The sequence below is a fragment of the Centropristis striata genome, chromosome 7 (assembly GCF_030273125.1).
Source record: "Centropristis striata isolate RG_2023a ecotype Rhode Island chromosome 7, C.striata_1.0, whole genome shotgun sequence".
Lineage (NCBI taxonomy): Eukaryota > Metazoa > Chordata > Actinopteri > Perciformes > Serranidae > Centropristis > Centropristis striata.
This window is the reverse complement of record NC_081523.1, coordinates 12,087,520-12,105,278: the sequence shown is the minus strand read 5'-3', so window position 1 is coordinate 12,105,278 and position 17,759 is coordinate 12,087,520. Positions and strand designations below refer to the sequence as shown.

Sequence of the window (17,759 nt, the reverse complement as noted above, 5' to 3'; positions counted from 1 at the left end):
CAGCTGAAGAATGCATTTAGTGTTTTTAATTTTGATATTTTGTCAGTAATCTACACACTTTGTATATTTCTAAGTTGTACATCAGAAGTGTTATTATTTGCACTAAATGTAATGCAATTTGACAATGTTCTGTAAATTAAAATTGTTACACAACAGAAGCAAGTGCAGTGTGATTTTTTTTTTTTTCGTGAGATTGTTGTAAAGGTGAGGATCATAGCTGCTAATAAAAAAAGTGTTATTATGTAGGGTACGTAAAGTCTTAAAAATTTGGAAAATGCTTTTTTTGTATGTTTTCAGGTTAGGAATTCAAATGTGATCCTTCAAAAACAGAATCACTCATGGAAAACTGGAATGGAATTTTTTTTTTTGTATTTGAAGTTAAATATTTAGCTTGTTGCCTCCTGGTATCTCACACCAGATCCCTCATCCATTTACTCTTGAAATGAGCCACCATTAAACAATTATGATCAAAACAGTCAAAGTTCATATAAAAACAAATTCAGTCTCAATGTACATTAGTTGCTGTGGGTATAAAGGATTTTTTTGTGACTGCATTTACAGAAAAAATTAAGATGTGATCATGAAAGCTTCGAGAGTCTGGAAATTTTTGTTTAGGTGCCTTGAAAGTGCTTGAGTACTGTACAAACCCTGTATTATATTTAAAAAAAGAAACTACAAATTTACATGGTTCTCGATAATAACCAAAATCATCATCAAGAAAACCATGGAAAATGGCTAGATATCAGCTCTTAAATTAAACTCTGTCCAAACAAACCTACCTTTAGTAGTCCCAGACATTAAAATGAACAAGAAATTGAAGAAAACGAGTGGTCTAATAATTTTTTTCCATGGCTGTATGTGCACAGCTGTAATATGCAGAAAGATGAAACTCTTGAAAACAGTTTAAAAGTAGACAGTGAAATTTTAGCAGTTTATTTATAGTCTCTCTAAATATAAATATGCATTGTCTTTACATTCAGCGATTAAAGTATTTTTCAGCAAATGGTAAAATATTGAGATTTACATAATAAATTATGGTCTCAACCAACGCGTGATGGTGAAATTCAACATTTATAGTTGGATATGGTCTTGATGAAGAGGTATCGGACAGCTTCTAAGTGAAGGATGCATGTCTCATAACTTCTCGAAGAGGACACACTTATTCAGTATCAAAGGATATCCTGAGTAAAAGCATCTTCAGTCACAAAACTATTAGCTCCACATCAGAAATGATCTACAATGTTCCTTCACTGTCTCTGTACACGGAGTATCGAGGACTTACAGAGGTGTGCATTTGTAGAGTAAAAAGAAAAAGGAAAAAAATAAAAAGTGCATATTCACATATCCAAATCTGTGCTTATGTCAGGCAGCCCACCCACCTAAGCAACATCTTCAGAGAAAAATGTTTCTTACAGTAATCATAACCAATGTCAAAAGTGCCTTTTGATCAAGAGCGAGCGCATCGTCCCTCCGCTCTGTGCTTCATCCAAGATCCAGTAACTGTCTCGCTTCACTGTACAGCAGCCCTTGTCAGGACTTCAGGTAATAACAGCCCCGTGAGGATAAAGTGGCCTCTTTAACCACGTCACAGTCTGTGTTTAGCCTCTGGAGCTTCAGAATCCATCATGTCTGTTCATGTGTCTTTTCTAATCCGTGTCGGCTGTGGCTACAAGCTGGCTTGTGTCCACCACATCCCAGTTCATCTGCAACGAAGATGCTGCCATAAATTCACTGTAAACATTTCTCTTCTGATCAGCAACTTATGCAGCTGCAAACCTTGAAAGGCTCTTTAATTTCTTCATCAGAAAAAAAAGAAATGTATCTACCCTCTCCATATGTGTATATAGTAAATATTTAGATCTTTGTATGGGCCATGAAAACAGTATACATATAAAAAAACTTAATGGCACTGCGTTGACGCATGCTCTAAAAAAGCGACACTCAGTTCAGCCTCATCACATTACATGATATGTCACACGTTTCCTGCAGGTGTCCATCGCTGTGTCTCTGTTTGTGTCTTCTTTTAGTCCATCAACCGGTGGAGAATCTCAGTCTTTTTATGTGTTGGCAATACGAGTGGCAACATGGATCTAGCAGCACTGGAAGTGGAGTCAAAGGCCAGCCTGGCCGGTCCAATGGAGTGCGGCGATTGTCTTATGATTGGCAGGAGGAAATGAAGGTTGTAAAGCTGCTCTTTTCACTGCAATGGAAGGGAAAGATCGATTGTCAGTGTGGTTTAGGCTTAAATGTGAACAAGCTAAACATGTGAACACAAACGAGGTCAGAACAAGAATGAACGGTAACGCTTTATAATAAGGTCCTTAATAACCATTAATTAACAAGTAATAAGGCATTGTTCTCGCTTTAGATCCGGTAGTTGCAAAAAGCATAGTTAACTTATAGTTAACTTATAATAGATGAGCAATAAAGTATATTTTAATATCAAGAAGCAAACAAAATAAGATTAATAAAGGCATGGCAAAGACATAATGGGTGGGTCATGGGTGTTTGTAATGCCATTATTAACACTTATATAAGCTTATAAACACACAATAATGTTAATTAGCATCTTGTAAGGACTTACAAGGGCCTTATTACTTGTTAATTAATGGTTACTACAAGGACCTTAATATAAAGCGTTACCGAATGAACCTCATGTGACATGGACCTGAACTGAATACCAACTGGACTCACCAAGTAGACATCGAGAACAGATCCGTCATCGCGGTCTATGTCCACGTCCATGGTGCTCTGCTCTGAGGTGAGGCAGATAGCGCTGTCCTCCAGGGTAAATGTGGAGCTGGATGCAACGTCAGCCCTGAAACAGAAAAACATTTTTTTTTATTGACCTGCGTAGAAGAAAGTCCTGTGAGTTTATTGTCTGGGTGAAACGCAGCTGAAGTAAAGCAGCTGTCTAAACAGTGCTTGGAAACTGATGAAAAACACACTCTCCAGAAACTAATCACACACTATTGCAGAGACTGTGACATCAAAGGGACACGAGGTGAACCGACTGCGAGCAGGATGGGAAACCTGTCTGGTGCTGAGCCAGTGGAGGCCTCAGCTGAGAGGCTCAGTCTCAGAGATCTCACAGGAAATGAACAAAATCTCATCGAGATCTGACCACAATGACTCAGTCAAAATGAGACCCTCGCTGAGGGATTATGTGCCACAAGTGGACACATAGCAGAAGAGATACTTAAAGGTATGCTATGCAGGATTTTCCTGAAAAAAATGTAACATATAGACTCGTACAAAAGTAGATTTTTTTGGTATTTGTCTATATTTCCTGAGACCCTGACATCTGCTTGTTTTATTTTTTATTTTGCTGTATTTGTGACATTTCTCTTTACAGCTACAAAAGCTACACAAACAGTGGACAAATTTCCCCAAAAAAAGCAAATATAGCAAGTCGAAAAGTCTAGCTAACAAAGCTCATTTCAAAACGGGAGTGAACCTTATTAGACTATTAAATCCTAATTCCTAATGATCACTGGATTAAATTGCGATTTAAAATTGAAGTCTTGACACAGCTTGTAAACGAGACACTTGTTAACATGGATGACGTTAAACATTTTTTATATCTTATGTTTAAACTGAAACTATAAAATGAATACTTGTCATTCGAGTCATCATGTCTGAAGTTAAGTCTCTCGACTTTCTAGTCCAAGTCGTGTTTTAAGTTATTTATTTTCTGTCAAGTGAAGTTGCAAGCCATCAAAACACTGGTGTTGGTGAATGGAAAAGAACGTCAATTAGACTGAATAAAAGACATTTAACTTGCAACATACAAATACAAGTTCTACTAATGAAAGAGTGTGCTGTGAGACCGCATTAATACATGAATCACATGTATATCTTTAAATGAAGCTCGACCATCAGGAGAGTGACTGTTGTTTATCCTCCATTTCTTTTACATTTCATCCACCAGGGGGCAACGCAAGCACTGTTTTCCTTGTACAGTATATACATCAGGTGACTCCCTGATAAATTCAGGAATGTGTTTTTACCCGATTATGACATGTGATTGACTACATTCTGTGTTCAAAGTCAAAATGAAAGTCAGGTTGAAAGCGTAGCAGAGGAGTGAAGTTATAGAGGTAAAAAGAAGGATGGATAGAGAGATACTTGTAGCTTAATTTTTAAAACAATCCTACGCTGACACATCACAACACAAGGTGTTTGCACTGTAACCAGCTGTCAGACAGGGATTATTGTTGGTGCGTATACAGTCGCCGCTGCACCGCTTGTCCTCTTTTGTCAAAGTCTTTCTGCAGCATAATGGCACGGAGTAAGGCCGCGTCAAAGCCGCAGTTTAAATATTTATAAAAACAGTTGACAGAACAATGTCAGCGCAGCAGCAGGTGAGTGATGAAGGGACAGGACCAGGCAAGTCACACAATGGAGGCTCAGAGAGCGAGATGAACCTGACACTGCCGGACACAGGGACAGGTGAAAGATGGAAGACATGTAAAGCACAGAGGACAAAGTGTTGGAAACACTCTTGAGACAGGGAAGCTGTCCTCCAAAGCCATACACGGTGTCGTAAAAGTAGTCTAGTGGAGGTGTCATAAAAGCTGTCTATGTAGTTTGTTGATTAGTCAATAACGCACAGCAACAGTTTAATCAGATTGTGTTTCACAATATGACGCAATAAACATCTTATAAAAGTTTTCCATTATAAGGCAACACTGTACCATTAAAACAAATTAAAAATTCGGAAGCAGGCAGCCAAGGCTCCAAAGAAAATCAGATATCCAGAAATAACAGTACCACCATCACATCACAGCACTCATCCTCTGACTGCCGTGTCCGTGTGTTGTGTAGGATGTGCGTGTATGTGTACTGGATGCATATTGACAAGCCAGCTGAGTCACCTGCTCCATGACGCATGTCACCAATGGGCCCATGTGATGTAAGAGCACAGGTGACAATAACGTGGGAGTGTGTGAGTGTGTGTTGGGCGTGGCGAATTCGCATAACTCCCCTCTCATCCCAGAGGCCGCGTTGTGCACGGTAACCTTGCATCATATGGTAATAAACTACATGAGTAACGCTTTATAATAAGGTCCTTAATAACTATTAATTAACAAGTAATAAGGCATTGTTCTCGCTTTAGATCCGGTAGTTGCAAAAAGCATAGTTAACTTATTGTTTACTTATAATAAATGGACAATAAAGTATATTTTAATATCAATAAGCAAACAAAATAAGATTAATAAAGGCATGGCAAAGACATAATGGGTGGGTCATGGGTGTTTGTAATGCCATTATTAACACTTATATAAGCTTACAAACACACAATAATTTTAATAAGCATCTTGTAAGGACTTACAAGGGCCTTATTACTTGTTAATTAATGGTTATTACAAGGACCTTAATATAAAGCGTTACCACTACATGTTCCAACACTTAATAAGCACAGAGTGTGAGGATATGATGGAAGTAGATAGCAGAAATTTTTTTTTTACCTCTCCTCTGTTTGGTTGTCCACATTGACAAAGATGGAAGAGGTGGAGATGGTTCCCATGGAGGAGCCCTCGTAGAAGGACGGGTTGGCAGGGACCAGATCGGGGCGCAGGTACGAGCCGAACACAGCTGAGGAGAAAACATACACATGCATGTGACATTTTTTCTACATTTATCATTTCCTTTCTTTTCTTTTGACCCCTAAAGCCTCTATTTTGTAACATGGGTAGTCGACTATTTAATCTAAGGAGCCTGATACACAGTCGAATCGTCGAAGTGGCGGAAAATGTGCTTAATTCGACTACAGACAAGGCTCGACCAATCAGATTAGACTTTGTAAATTCTTAGCCGGGGACATTCCTAATCACAGGGTTTTCTTCCTAATTTGTAGCCTCCAAGCCCAAGAGATCTTATGATTACATTCCTTAAACTTTTTTCTTCACAAAATGATACAAAAACAAAGCTTTACAACAACGTTATCAGTAGTGTTTGAGTAGTAAAAGGTTCTTCATGTAGTTGAAATAATAATAAGATGAGTTCCTCTAGATCCACATAAAACCTTTTGAGTAAACTGTTTTTAGTTTTTTTTGTTAAATCGGTGTGTTTCTACCTTAATTGAGAAGACACGTATCGACAGTGACACTGACATTAACAGCCATGATTTCTTGGAAGACCAAAAACACCCCATTAGTAGATCAATACGATCAATACGTCTTTATATAGCTGTGGCTCGTCCACCGGAGGAAAAGAGAAAGTTATTTTTGTTCAAGACAGGCCTTGAGAATTTGATTTAAGTTAACTGATTGAATGGTTCCAATAAAAACAGACATATTTCCGAGAATCAACCTCACGCTTCGGAGTAAAACTGATTTTCCCTGTACTGTTTGGGACTGATTTAGTAACCGTAAAGAGAGAGTCAGGAAGTGTGACGATCCAAATTGCTTTATAGTATGTTGCGTCACAGCTGGTGGGAGAGTGCTCGGTTGTAAAGAGAAAGAGGACACATGACCCTGTGACTTCTCTTTCCCCTCTACGCCCTTGTTTCTTCCGGTGTGGCGTTGGCGAGCACTCCGTCATATCAAACACAAAGGTCAGACGCTGCTGCTGAACGTGTGCATCACCGCAAACACTTTCACCCTGTCTCAAACAGCTGATTCACATTAAGATCATGAGAGAGATGGAGCGAGAGGGGAGGGGAGGTGAGGATAAAACAGCTAAAACTACTCAATTATTCTGTTTACATGTGCCTTATGGAAACACGTGCCCAAATTCTGTATCTGATGTGCTGCTAATAACAATAATAACCTCGGTTTTCTTTCCATTAAGGCCAAATACTGTATCAACCGGTGACAGCTGCTCCCCGGGAGAGTGCTGAGAGGACAACATTTTTATAGCCAAATTCAAGTAGCTGTTTATGAGCCTCAAGTGTTTATAAGAAGCTCCAATTAGCTATAAAAACTAGAAAAAGACAAAGGTTGAAACAGCAGATCAGGAAGCAGTTTAGAGAGAGAGAGACATGAGGATAATGCTAAATGGCAAGTGCTTTTATGATTCAATCGTTCAGGTTTTGAGTTTCAAACAATCTCCTGAACCCTTTATCAGGCAAAGAACTATATTTGGTAGTTAGAGTCAGGTAATATTTAGAGAAAAAAGTTGCATATTTACTAGATTAAAGTGGCAAACCCACAAGAAAAAAAGTCGCAGATTTAAGAGATTTAAAGTGGCAAATCTGCACGAAAAAAGTCGCAGATTTATGAGAAAAAAGTGGGAAAAAAGCAACTTTTTTTCTCCCAGATTCACTATTTTAAATCTCTTAAATCTGCACATTTTTTTCTTGTAGATTTGCCACTTTAATCTCGTAAACTTTTTTCTCAAAATATTATTTTCGTATGTTTTTTTTTACAGATTCTGGCTGTATGTATTATCCTCCAATATTCTCTAGGGTTAAAATTTGGAATTTGCAAGTATTTCAATGAGTGCCTTATTAAGGTTTAAAGTGGTGAATCTGGCAGAAAAAAGTTGTTTTTTTTCCCACTTTTTTCTCGTAAATCTGTGACTTTTTTTGTGCAGATTTGCCACTTTAAATCTCTTAAATCTGCGACTTTTTTTCTTGTAGATTTGCCACTTTAATCTAGTAAATTTGCAACTTTTTTCTCAAAATATTACCTGAAGTTACCAAATATAGTTCTTTGCCTGATAAAGGGTTAATAATTCAGGCACTTCTATGAACATCCCTGATATGACATCCAAGATATGAACCATAAGCTGTCACAGTCAGGGGTTGGAAAAGCTTTTGTTTTGTGTACCTTGTCCGTCCAGGCTGGCCAGGCTGCAAGCTCCTCCCAGCCTGTCCCTCCTGTCCTCCTCGTTCCTCTCATCTGCCTGCGATGAAAGGATCTCCTGTGAGGACGACTTCAGAGCCGGGATGGACGTGCGAGTCCGCTTTGAAGGCGAGAATCGAAGTGCTGCAGAGCAAAAAAAGGAGCGAGTGAGAGGAAGAAAAAAGAAAGGAAGGCAGAAAGAGAAAGAGGAAGAGGAGAATATAATTGGAGGAGATAGTAGAAAGAGATTTCCCTGATTGAAGTAATGTTCACACACAATGAAACGCCAATGCTCTGCCTCCGAAATTAGCCGTAAAGTCTTTAAACTGTTAAAATGCACAATGACGATTACACAAGTGTTCCCTAAGCTATCCTTTCTCTGCCTCCCAAGCAGGGCATGAAATTAAATCCGTCCCCGTCATCTCCCTCTGACGGGACTTGGCGATGGTTAATAGCACGACTAAATCCCCAAATCTTTGCCTCAGCCATGTTCATTTCCACAGGGGGTCCCGCATGGTTGCATAACATTGTTACTATATTTGATGTTAATGTAAAGTTCAAAAACTACTTCCTGGCTTTACATTTAACCCTCATACCGCCAACTGGCACCCCTTTATACTTTCATTCCAATTTGTCATGATTTTGTCAATCAATATGTTTCTAATTACCTTTTATTATTAACTCTTTTTAAGCTGCTTTTTTAAAAATAACAATGTTTGGAGTCCTGGGAGCCCCTAGTCAAGAGCATCCACTTCCCCTGATGCAGTTTTAACAAACAGAAATAATCATGTTTGCTTGAAATTACTGAAAAATGAATTATACCAGAATTAAAGGATGGTAAATATGTCTTTCAGTGCTGATGTGGATTGTGCTTGGGAAAAAATGCAATCTGTATTAAAGAAAAGTGCAGTAGAGGAGAGTCTAGCTGATTTGACCCTTCTTTACGTTTCTGCTCTCACAAGAGAAAACAAGTCTTGCTGTTTTGTTACAGTAGTTTATTCTTGGGGTCCTTGTATGTTAAATATGTTGGTAGGACTGTTAACAGACTGTGGATGAATCAGTACAAATGTTTCTTGGTAAATATGACAGAAGATCAATCAATCTGTCATAAATTGATCAGCTCTGCATGCCGGATTTCAACGTGGTTAGGCAGCCGGGGAATCAACCTTTTCTTTACTTTCTGGACTACAAGAGTTTATCCGCCTTTTTTATCCACCTCAGTAGTTTTGTAAGTGTTAAATTTTGTTTCTGGGTTGCCAAACAACAATGATTTTCGGATGACTTGAGTCACATGACTGCGCAAAAATAACAAACATGATCTTTAATTTGAAATAATTTGTCTTAAAATTGAATCACAGCTCACATTTCTGCACGTCATGGATCATGTGCCACAAATGCTTTTATATAACAGCTAACTGTAGCAAAAAAATAACACGCACAGACAGAAAATGTTCTGGGTGATCGGGAGGACAATAGGAAACGTATCAGTTAATTTAAGTGAATTACCACAAAACTAATTATGTTCCAGTGACACACACATGGCCAGCATTACACAATAAAAGCTGCCTACAGATTGACTCCAGGATTTCCTACTTCCCATTGGGTTTTTTTTTAGCTGCTTTCCCTCCCATGTGTGAAGACGATCAAACTGCAGACTTACGCTGAGTCTTCCTGAAGACCCGTGTGCTCATGAACTTGAGGAAGCGGCTGGCATAGAACCCGGGACGGTGCACCGAGACAGAGTCCTGAGGACAGGGAGAAAGCTTTCATCAGACAGCCACTAGTAGACGTAAAAGTATGTGCCCAAATAAAAGGCTCATTCATGAAAGCAGGAGAGTCAGATTGGAGCTATCAACTTACGCCATCGTACACCAGGGCCTTCCACGAGTGTTCCAACTTTTTAATGAACCTGTGGTGAAAAAACAAGAAGAAGCTTTGTAACGAATGTATCCGCTTACCCAACAACTTCCCCTTTATGCTTGATCAAACTGGAGACACTTCCCCCCATGGCGCATCACAAGCTCAGGTCATTTTTTAGCATTTAAGCAGAAAATATATCAAAGTTTAAGGTTAGGTAACGTTGTCTTTGAGGGAAGCAAGCTAGCAGAAAGATAAGGCAGGATAAGTGGAGACAAATTGGGCCTATTCATTCTTCCTCCCTGACCTGATCTCACCTCGCCCACTCTGTCTGCATTCATTGCCTTGACCAAACAGGCTGACAAAGACTTATGTCATGCTTTTAAATTTCCACTAGTTTGAAAAGCCCATAAGCCAAAAGGCTTCCTACTCTGTCACCTGACCCGTTTGCTCTCAGGGAGGGAAAAAAAAATCAATGTGTAAATAAAGAAGACTTATAGACCTCTGTGTCCATTTAAATCATGTTGGATGGAGAAAAAGTCCTTTTAGGAGTGAGGTAAAGTGGCTTTCCATCAATGCAGGGTGATAATTCAACATTAAGAGGTCTTGTTGAAGGGCAAGCATTAATGGAAGCGGTTACTCTGAGAGTCAGACTGTGCTGTCATACTCCTTAGACCTTTAACTATTCATGCACATTGCCTCTTAACTGTCACATCTTTATTGGCTATTGATGAGGCCATGGATAGATTATTGAACAGGTCTACCGGGCGCAAGCTCAGGGGCTCAAAGTGTCAGGGAACTCTGGGATTATCACCAGCAAAATGTCACTCAAAGGGACACATACCAACCAGGAAACAAAGAAACATAAAATGACTACAAAGACAATCACTGTGACTATGAAAACAAAAGACACGCAAACAGCCCAAAAGAAGATACAAAGCAGTTACAAAGCAACTCACACTAAAAAAGGGGAAAAGCAACTACAAAGAGACACAAAATGACCACAAAGACACAAAACAACTACAAAGAGACTTACAATGACCACAAAAAGACATAAAACAACTACAAAGAGATTCACAATGACTACGAAAAAGGAAAAAACTACAAAAACTTAAAATGGCTACAAAGACACACAAACAGCCCAAAAGAACTACAAAGAGATGCAAAGCAGCTCTAAAGAGACTCACAACCACAAACAAAAGGGGAAAAGAAACTACAAAGATAAAAAAAAATGACCACAAAGACACAAAACAACTACAAAGAGACTTAAAATGACAACAAAGAGACATAAAACAACCTCAAAATGACACAAAACCACAGACAGATACGACTACAAAGACAAACAAAACAACAACAACAACAAAAAAAGCCATCAACTACAAAGTCTGTGTGTCTTTGTCCTATGTAGGTCAGATGTCGGGGCCTTTTGCATGTCTGTGCCCAGGGGCCCATTGGTTTCATAATACAACCATAGATGAAACAGTTTACTTCTGAGCAACTGAGTCAAACATTTCTGCAGCTCTCACATTCACATTTAAATGGGTTTCATGGCCCCAGAAGTCAACAGATGCAATCAGGAATAATAAGAAAGCAACAATATTGGGGGGAAAATGCCAGCAGGTTTATATAATCTCATAAAGATCAGTACCTGTATGACTGCAGAATATCAATGATACCCAGGAAGATGAGCAGCTTTTCTTCTTTGTGTGTTTTGGCAGGGATACCACCCATCCTAAAACAGAGTAAAACACACAAGCAGTGAGGGAATAGCTACTGTTCTTCTTCTGCAATAAAAACACTGCACAAATGTTTGCAGAAGAGCCACTTACAGTATTTATATTCATGTGTATTGTTGTAAATACGCGGAACAGTGGCTGTGTTTGTATTTGGGTAGCTATGGTTATATGAGAGCCTGCCTGTGTGTGCACTGTCTGAGTGTCCTGTGCGAGGTATGAGCACGGTTGTATAACTGTGTCTGTGAGAGAAAAGGTTGAGATTAAGAGATGGACAGAGGCAGTGTGTGTATGCCCAAATATGTGTGCATAATGTGTGCGTTTTCCTCCAGCTGAGCCGACTCACGTGTCGTCTGTGGTGAGGGCTTCTGCAGCCTTGCCGTCGCCCTGGATGGACTCCAACGCGGTGGAGTAAAGCACCCTCTGACCCACAGGTCTCCTCGCGTCGCCCCCTGCCTGGCCCGGCTCACCCCCCTCTCTCTGGCTCTGGTCCAGGACGTGCACACCCAGCAGCAGGCTGTAGTCCATGATCTTAAAACTCTCCAGCACCTATAGTGAGTTACAAGACATGCAGCTGTCACAAGAGCAGTCCTTTGGTAATGAGTGGTACTAGCTGGACTAATCACTCTCCTGGACTGGAGGCTGCAATTTCAGCTCAAAGACAGTAAATATAGCAACGAAGGCTGCAGCTGTACACAGGTTTCACAGTATACTATGGTATGAAAATTGATCATACCATGTATTTTTGCTCATCCACAATATTAAAAAATACATTTTCTTTATTTATAAAAAAGGAGACTTTTTACACAAACTTCCATTTAAAAATGGTTTAACATTTCATTTCTATAATAAAGCATTTGTTCAACAAATCCCCCAAAAAACCCACAATTTCTGTTTCCATGCCTTTACGAGTCATTGTAATGTTTTGCAACCGATTTTGAAATTTCGGAGATTACCGATTTGAACTACAATGATTATAGACCTTTTCTATGTGGATTCTATATAACAATTTTACACATGTATGGCCATGCAAATGTACTCAGAAAGCTGCTTTCTTAAACAAATTATCTATTATACATTATGCATACAATAAATTGCAGTCTCAGCCATTCGAGAAGGGAAACTGATCAAATAAAGAATAAATAAAACTAAAACAAATAGTCATGATACCATTTCACCATCACCCAAGTGTTGTTTTCTGCATTATATGTTCACTAAAAAACTTTTCATATTGGCTCGTACATGACAACATATAATACTGACATATCTGCGAGATGTTATCTGCATAAAAAGCTTATGCTGTTATAAACCTAATAGTGTCAATATGAAATGTTTTCTTCCCATCACGCTTCAACACCTCAAAGGCCCGGAGTTAGCAGGAGGAAATCTCCTGTTTAAACCAGTTTTGAGCTAAATAAACAAGGTGTTTCTGCACAGTGAGCCAAGTGTTACACATTGACCTTCAGGAGCCTTTCACCCGGTTTTCCCAGAGACTCTGAGACTTCATGTCTCTTTCTGCTCAACTAAAGCAGTCATGGCAAGACGAGGGTAGAGACAGAGGCAAGAGCTTGATCTGGGAATGGGATCAGGGTCGCTGCCAGGTGGTCAAGCTTATCTTATGACTCAGACTGGGAAGAAAAAAAAAGTTACTGTATCTTAACGATTTATGATTCCTGACACAATAATTACGTGTGCACCCTGAAGTGGCAAAGAAAGAGATAGAGTTGAAAAGAAACCGTCAGAAACAAGCCTCATTAAAGGTTCATCATTAATGATTTGGGCATTCTCACTTACACTCCACAAATAACACGTTCCTAAGTCTAATAGGATTGGTAGAATAAAAAAAAAACGTCTGATATAATCAAAGAGAGTTGTGACCCAGAATTCACAGAAATCTGGCCTATTTTTGTGAAGAATGTGAGACCAATAGTGTTTTGAAGTTGACCTACAACTTCCTCCTATCTCTCCCTAGATAAACCAGATCCAATGCATTGGCAATGAAGATATTAATAGTCATAAAACCAGTTTGCCTCTATAGCAGAATCTGCTGATGTATCAAGTCATAGTCACACATTCATACCCAAACACAAAATAGACTTAATGACCGACTCGAGCAAACACTGGGGCTTTTGTCTGAGCTTTGCCTTTTCCATATCAATGATTTGCATCCCTTCACACAAACTCCCCCAGCCTATTCAAACTGCAGACATTTTGAATAGAGCCACGCAAACCAGGCTGCCTACAGAAGGCCATTACTGTGCGCCCTGGCCCCAGCTTTCCCAGCAAACAATCAAACCATCACAGCAGAAAGAAAACAGCTGCATTTTTGTGGTTGTTTGTGCAAAAGATTTTCTTTGGATTCTGAAAAATACTGTTTATATGTGCATGCACTGTAAGGTTGTCATAAGTATCGATACTTCATACTTTTTTTTTTTATACAAATTGGTTTAAAACAAGACAATCTTCATTAATTATACATTTGATGGCATCAAAAGTACAGAAGCCACATATGAAAACATATCCACAATCAGATAAAGCTGAACAGGTGAAACACTGGGAAGCAAATCAACTGGTCCTCAAAATTGCTGTAGTTTTTATGAAGAACACGGCAGAAGTGGAAACAGTTCTAAAAAACTTAAAATCAAAAGTAAAAAACTTAGTATAAAGAATGGCATGATCCACTTTGGGTTGGTGGATGGGTCAAACAGGACTGTGACTCCAGAGACCAGTGTCCTGTGTGAAAACAAAGGTTAACTATGAAAAAGGAACAACAAAAAAAACACTACAAAAACTTAAAATGGCTACAAAGACACACAAACAGACCAAAAGAAACTACAAAGAGATGCAAAGAGACTCACAACCACAAACAAAAGGAGGAAAGCAACTACAAAGAGACATAAAATGACCACAAAGACACAAAACCACAGAGAGATATGACTACAAAGGCACACAAAACAATAACAACAACAACAAAAAAGCCATTAACTACAAAGTCTTTGTCCTATGTAGGTCAGATGTCGGGGCCTTTTGCATGTCTGTGCCCAGGGGCCCATTGGTTTCATAATACACCCATGGATGAAACAGTTTACTTCTGAGTAACTGAGTCAAACATGCAGTTAAGGGCTCAAAGCCAGATTCAAACCTGGGCCACCTGCTCACAAGGACTAAGCTTTAATGGTGTGCTCTCTACCAGTTTCACAATGTTAACTACATGTTCAAAACAGTGAATGTTTAGTTCAGGTATGAGTAGCTATCGCTAGGAGCGCTTATTTTGAAAACGCTCCTGTGGGTTATATTTGACGGGAGGATAATGATCAATGTGGTTGTATGGTTCAAAGGACGGCATTCTCTCCAGCAACGAAACCAACACTAATAACTAGAGCAGGGGTTCCCAAAGTGTGGTGTGTGGACCCCCAGGGGTGCACGGGCTGCCGTTAGGGGGTGCGCGAGATGAAAAATGTAATGGCGGTCTGATAATTACACAACTACATTTTTTTTTCCCCCACACACACACAATAAAGATGTGTAAATAAACATTTCCTTTGTAAAATATAAAATCAAAAACTGTAATATTAATTAATTAATAAATGCAGGCTATTCAAAATGCACTTCATCTTAAAACGAAGCGCAGAAGTTATGTTGGGCTGGGCGATATAAAAGATATATTGATATATTTTTAAATGTGATATGGAATTAGACCATGTATACATGCATGTATTGATATAGTTAAAAAAATGTTCTTTCTTCCTGCCCTTACTAGGGTTTGTCATATGTAGTTCTTTTGTAATGTTTGTTATTCTTTTCTCATATAAATATATTTATTTCGGAAAAAGATTGGCCTATTTTATTTCATAGGCTATTTTCATTTAAGATTTTTTTTATTTAAATGTGCACTTTGATTTGAAAAAAAAAGGTACTCCTGTTATACGGTATTTATGTTCACTTAAATAAAAAGTTTCAATATAACTATTTGTCAATGTCATATTTGACTTTGAACATTTGCTCTCACTTGGCAATAAAAATATTGGGATATATATAATATATATCGATATTCAGCCTAAATACATCAGGATATGACTTTTGGTCCATATCGGCCAGCCCTAATTAGTAGACGGAGTTAATTAGAAAATAGTAGGTGTGATGTTGGCAAAATTTTGTCCTTGAAGTGGATGCAGAAGGAAAGAAAAAATGATCCTATTTTGTGTGCCGAGGACTATTTGTCTTTTTGCCGTGCTGTTGAAAAAGGAACCAAGTGTTGTTATTTAAACTAGCATTGTACTAAAGTTTAAATGTCTGTTATTGTGACAACCTTCATGCACAGACAAATAGTCAATAATAATAAGAGTGAAGTGGAATCTGACTGAGGCTCAGCAGCGTGTTTGAGTCTCTCCCCTGAGCAACCTGCCCTCTGCTCTCATTTCAAACACAGCTCAGTTTTCTCTCAGAGAATGGAAAAGGCTAATCCTTACACTCCTGTAGGGAGCGAGCTTTGTCACAGCATCCTCGGATCTTCAACAAATCTCTGATGTTTCTCAGTATATTCCACCCTGAAGCACGCCTCCACCCATCCATCTCTGTGCCAGTAGGGCTGTGGAGCTCCCCATAGTGTTCGCTGGCGTGTCCCACTTTACAGTGACACTAATACACAGTAAGCTTTCTTAAATCTGAGTGTGTCTGCTAAAAAAAGGCAGAATACAGAGCGTTTTGTATCGCTCACCATGGCTGTACTCCGAATCTGAGTCCAGTTACAGTCACAGGAATGTACAGGCTAATGTGTGCATCTATAATTAATGAGCACAACCTGTTACCCATGACACATGTTAGATCAGGGACACGTGGCTTCTAATTTAGTTTTTTTATAGACTTAATTAATAACTGTCTTTACCTTAAATTTCACCTTCTGTTCCTGATAAAACTTTCTCCAAAAATAAAACCTCTCATCTTGATACAATAATGGAATTTTAACCACTTATTTCTGTCTCTGTTCATCTTCTCTGACACTGTGAACATAAAATTAGATTATGAATTAAGTTTATTGTAGTAACTATTGTATTGTATTAGATTAGATTGGATTACATAAGTACCTAATAAACTTGAAGCCTGATTACAAAACACCAATCTCCTATTTGGATCTCTGACAAAAGACATCATTACTATGAAGATCCATGTTGAGCTTCAATACTTAATCAAATATTTGATATTTAATATGTTTTATTTTATCATTCAAGTCATTTGGAAGGGGGACATGGGCCAGGGAAAAATGTGTTTACCGATCGTATTTCATGGCTCACTTGATCCATTTCCTTTTAATCTCCGTTGTCATACAAATACTGGAAACCACAGTCGACATGTTGTTTAAATTAAACACAACACATCTTATCTGTTGTAGCGTCCATGTTGATTCAACATCATGAAAATTAAAGCTCATGAACACATCAAAGTCAGAAGAAAGACTCCCCGACTTGAGAAATGGGACAATCCAAGGAGCAGACGTCTGGCATCTCCGAATGCTATCATAGCTTTGTTGTTATTTTATTTTGAAATACTATCTACCAAGTCATTATTTCGAGATAAGTCCTTATTCTGAGAAAGTTTTCTTTTTATTTTGAGATACTAAGATACAATCTTGAGAAAGTTTCTCAGTATTTTCATTATTTTAATGACACTTTTTAGACACTGAGTCGTTATGTTGCAATGCTAAGTCATTGTTTTGAAATAATAAGTCATTATTTTGAGAAACTCAAAACTTCATTAACGTTTTTTATTACAATGACTCACAGTTTTGCATCACATTGGTGGAAAAGAGCCTCCATAGGTTTAAGCTGCGAGTATGAATGTGCTTAAGGATCTTTTTGAAGCCTTACTGTCGTCTGGCTGCAGAGTCAGGGCTTTAGTTTGCTGCTGCTGAGGCTGAGAGAAGCCATTGTTGTCACAGGATGCCATGGCTGAGGAGAGCGAGAGCCATACAGTAAATGGTTGTTTATGATTGGATACAATGGCTGCTATGCAACCTATTATTGCCCAAGAATGCATGCCTTCATTGTCTGAATCATTATTCCTGCACTTGTTTGCGTGTATGTAATTAAAGGACTCTGGTTTCACAAATTCTCAAACAGAATTAAGACGGTACATAGATGGTATTTGTCCTACGTGGTCCCCGACATGACAATGTCTCAACTGTCAAATGTGAACAACACTGTCTCAACAGCATCACTATCCTCCTTATGTCTGTCTCGTCAAATCACAGCCAACACCAGAGCGGTGCAAACACACACTCATTCTACAATAAACCCTCTCTGTCTCACTCTCTCTGTACAGTAGAATCCAACATGAATAATTAATGCCTTGTGTTGTTTTGGCATTCGGAGAGTATCAGGGG

The 17,759-nt window shown here is 38.7% G+C and overlaps 1 protein-coding gene across 1 annotated transcript in view; it reads right to left on the bottom strand.

Moving 5' to 3' along the window:
* Positions 1 to 920: 920 nt before the first annotated feature.
* pip5k1bb (phosphatidylinositol-4-phosphate 5-kinase, type I, beta b) overlaps positions 921 to 17,759 on the bottom strand; it is a 46,636-nt gene continuing 29,797 nt past the window's right edge. Inside the window, exons 8-15 of the mRNA XM_059338035.1 lie at positions 11,727 to 11,929; positions 11,296 to 11,379; positions 9,651 to 9,699; positions 9,451 to 9,535; positions 7,776 to 7,934; positions 5,472 to 5,598; positions 2,695 to 2,818; positions 921 to 2,200 (exon numbers count right to left, since the gene is read on the bottom strand). Coding sequence (XP_059194018.1) covers positions 2,198 to 2,200; positions 2,695 to 2,818; positions 5,472 to 5,598; positions 7,776 to 7,934; positions 9,451 to 9,535; positions 9,651 to 9,699; positions 11,296 to 11,379; positions 11,727 to 11,929 — 834 coding nt within the window. The 3' untranslated portion in view covers positions 921 to 2,197. The remainder of the gene's footprint in view (positions 2,201 to 2,694; positions 2,819 to 5,471; positions 5,599 to 7,775; positions 7,935 to 9,450; positions 9,536 to 9,650; positions 9,700 to 11,295; positions 11,380 to 11,726; positions 11,930 to 17,759) is intronic.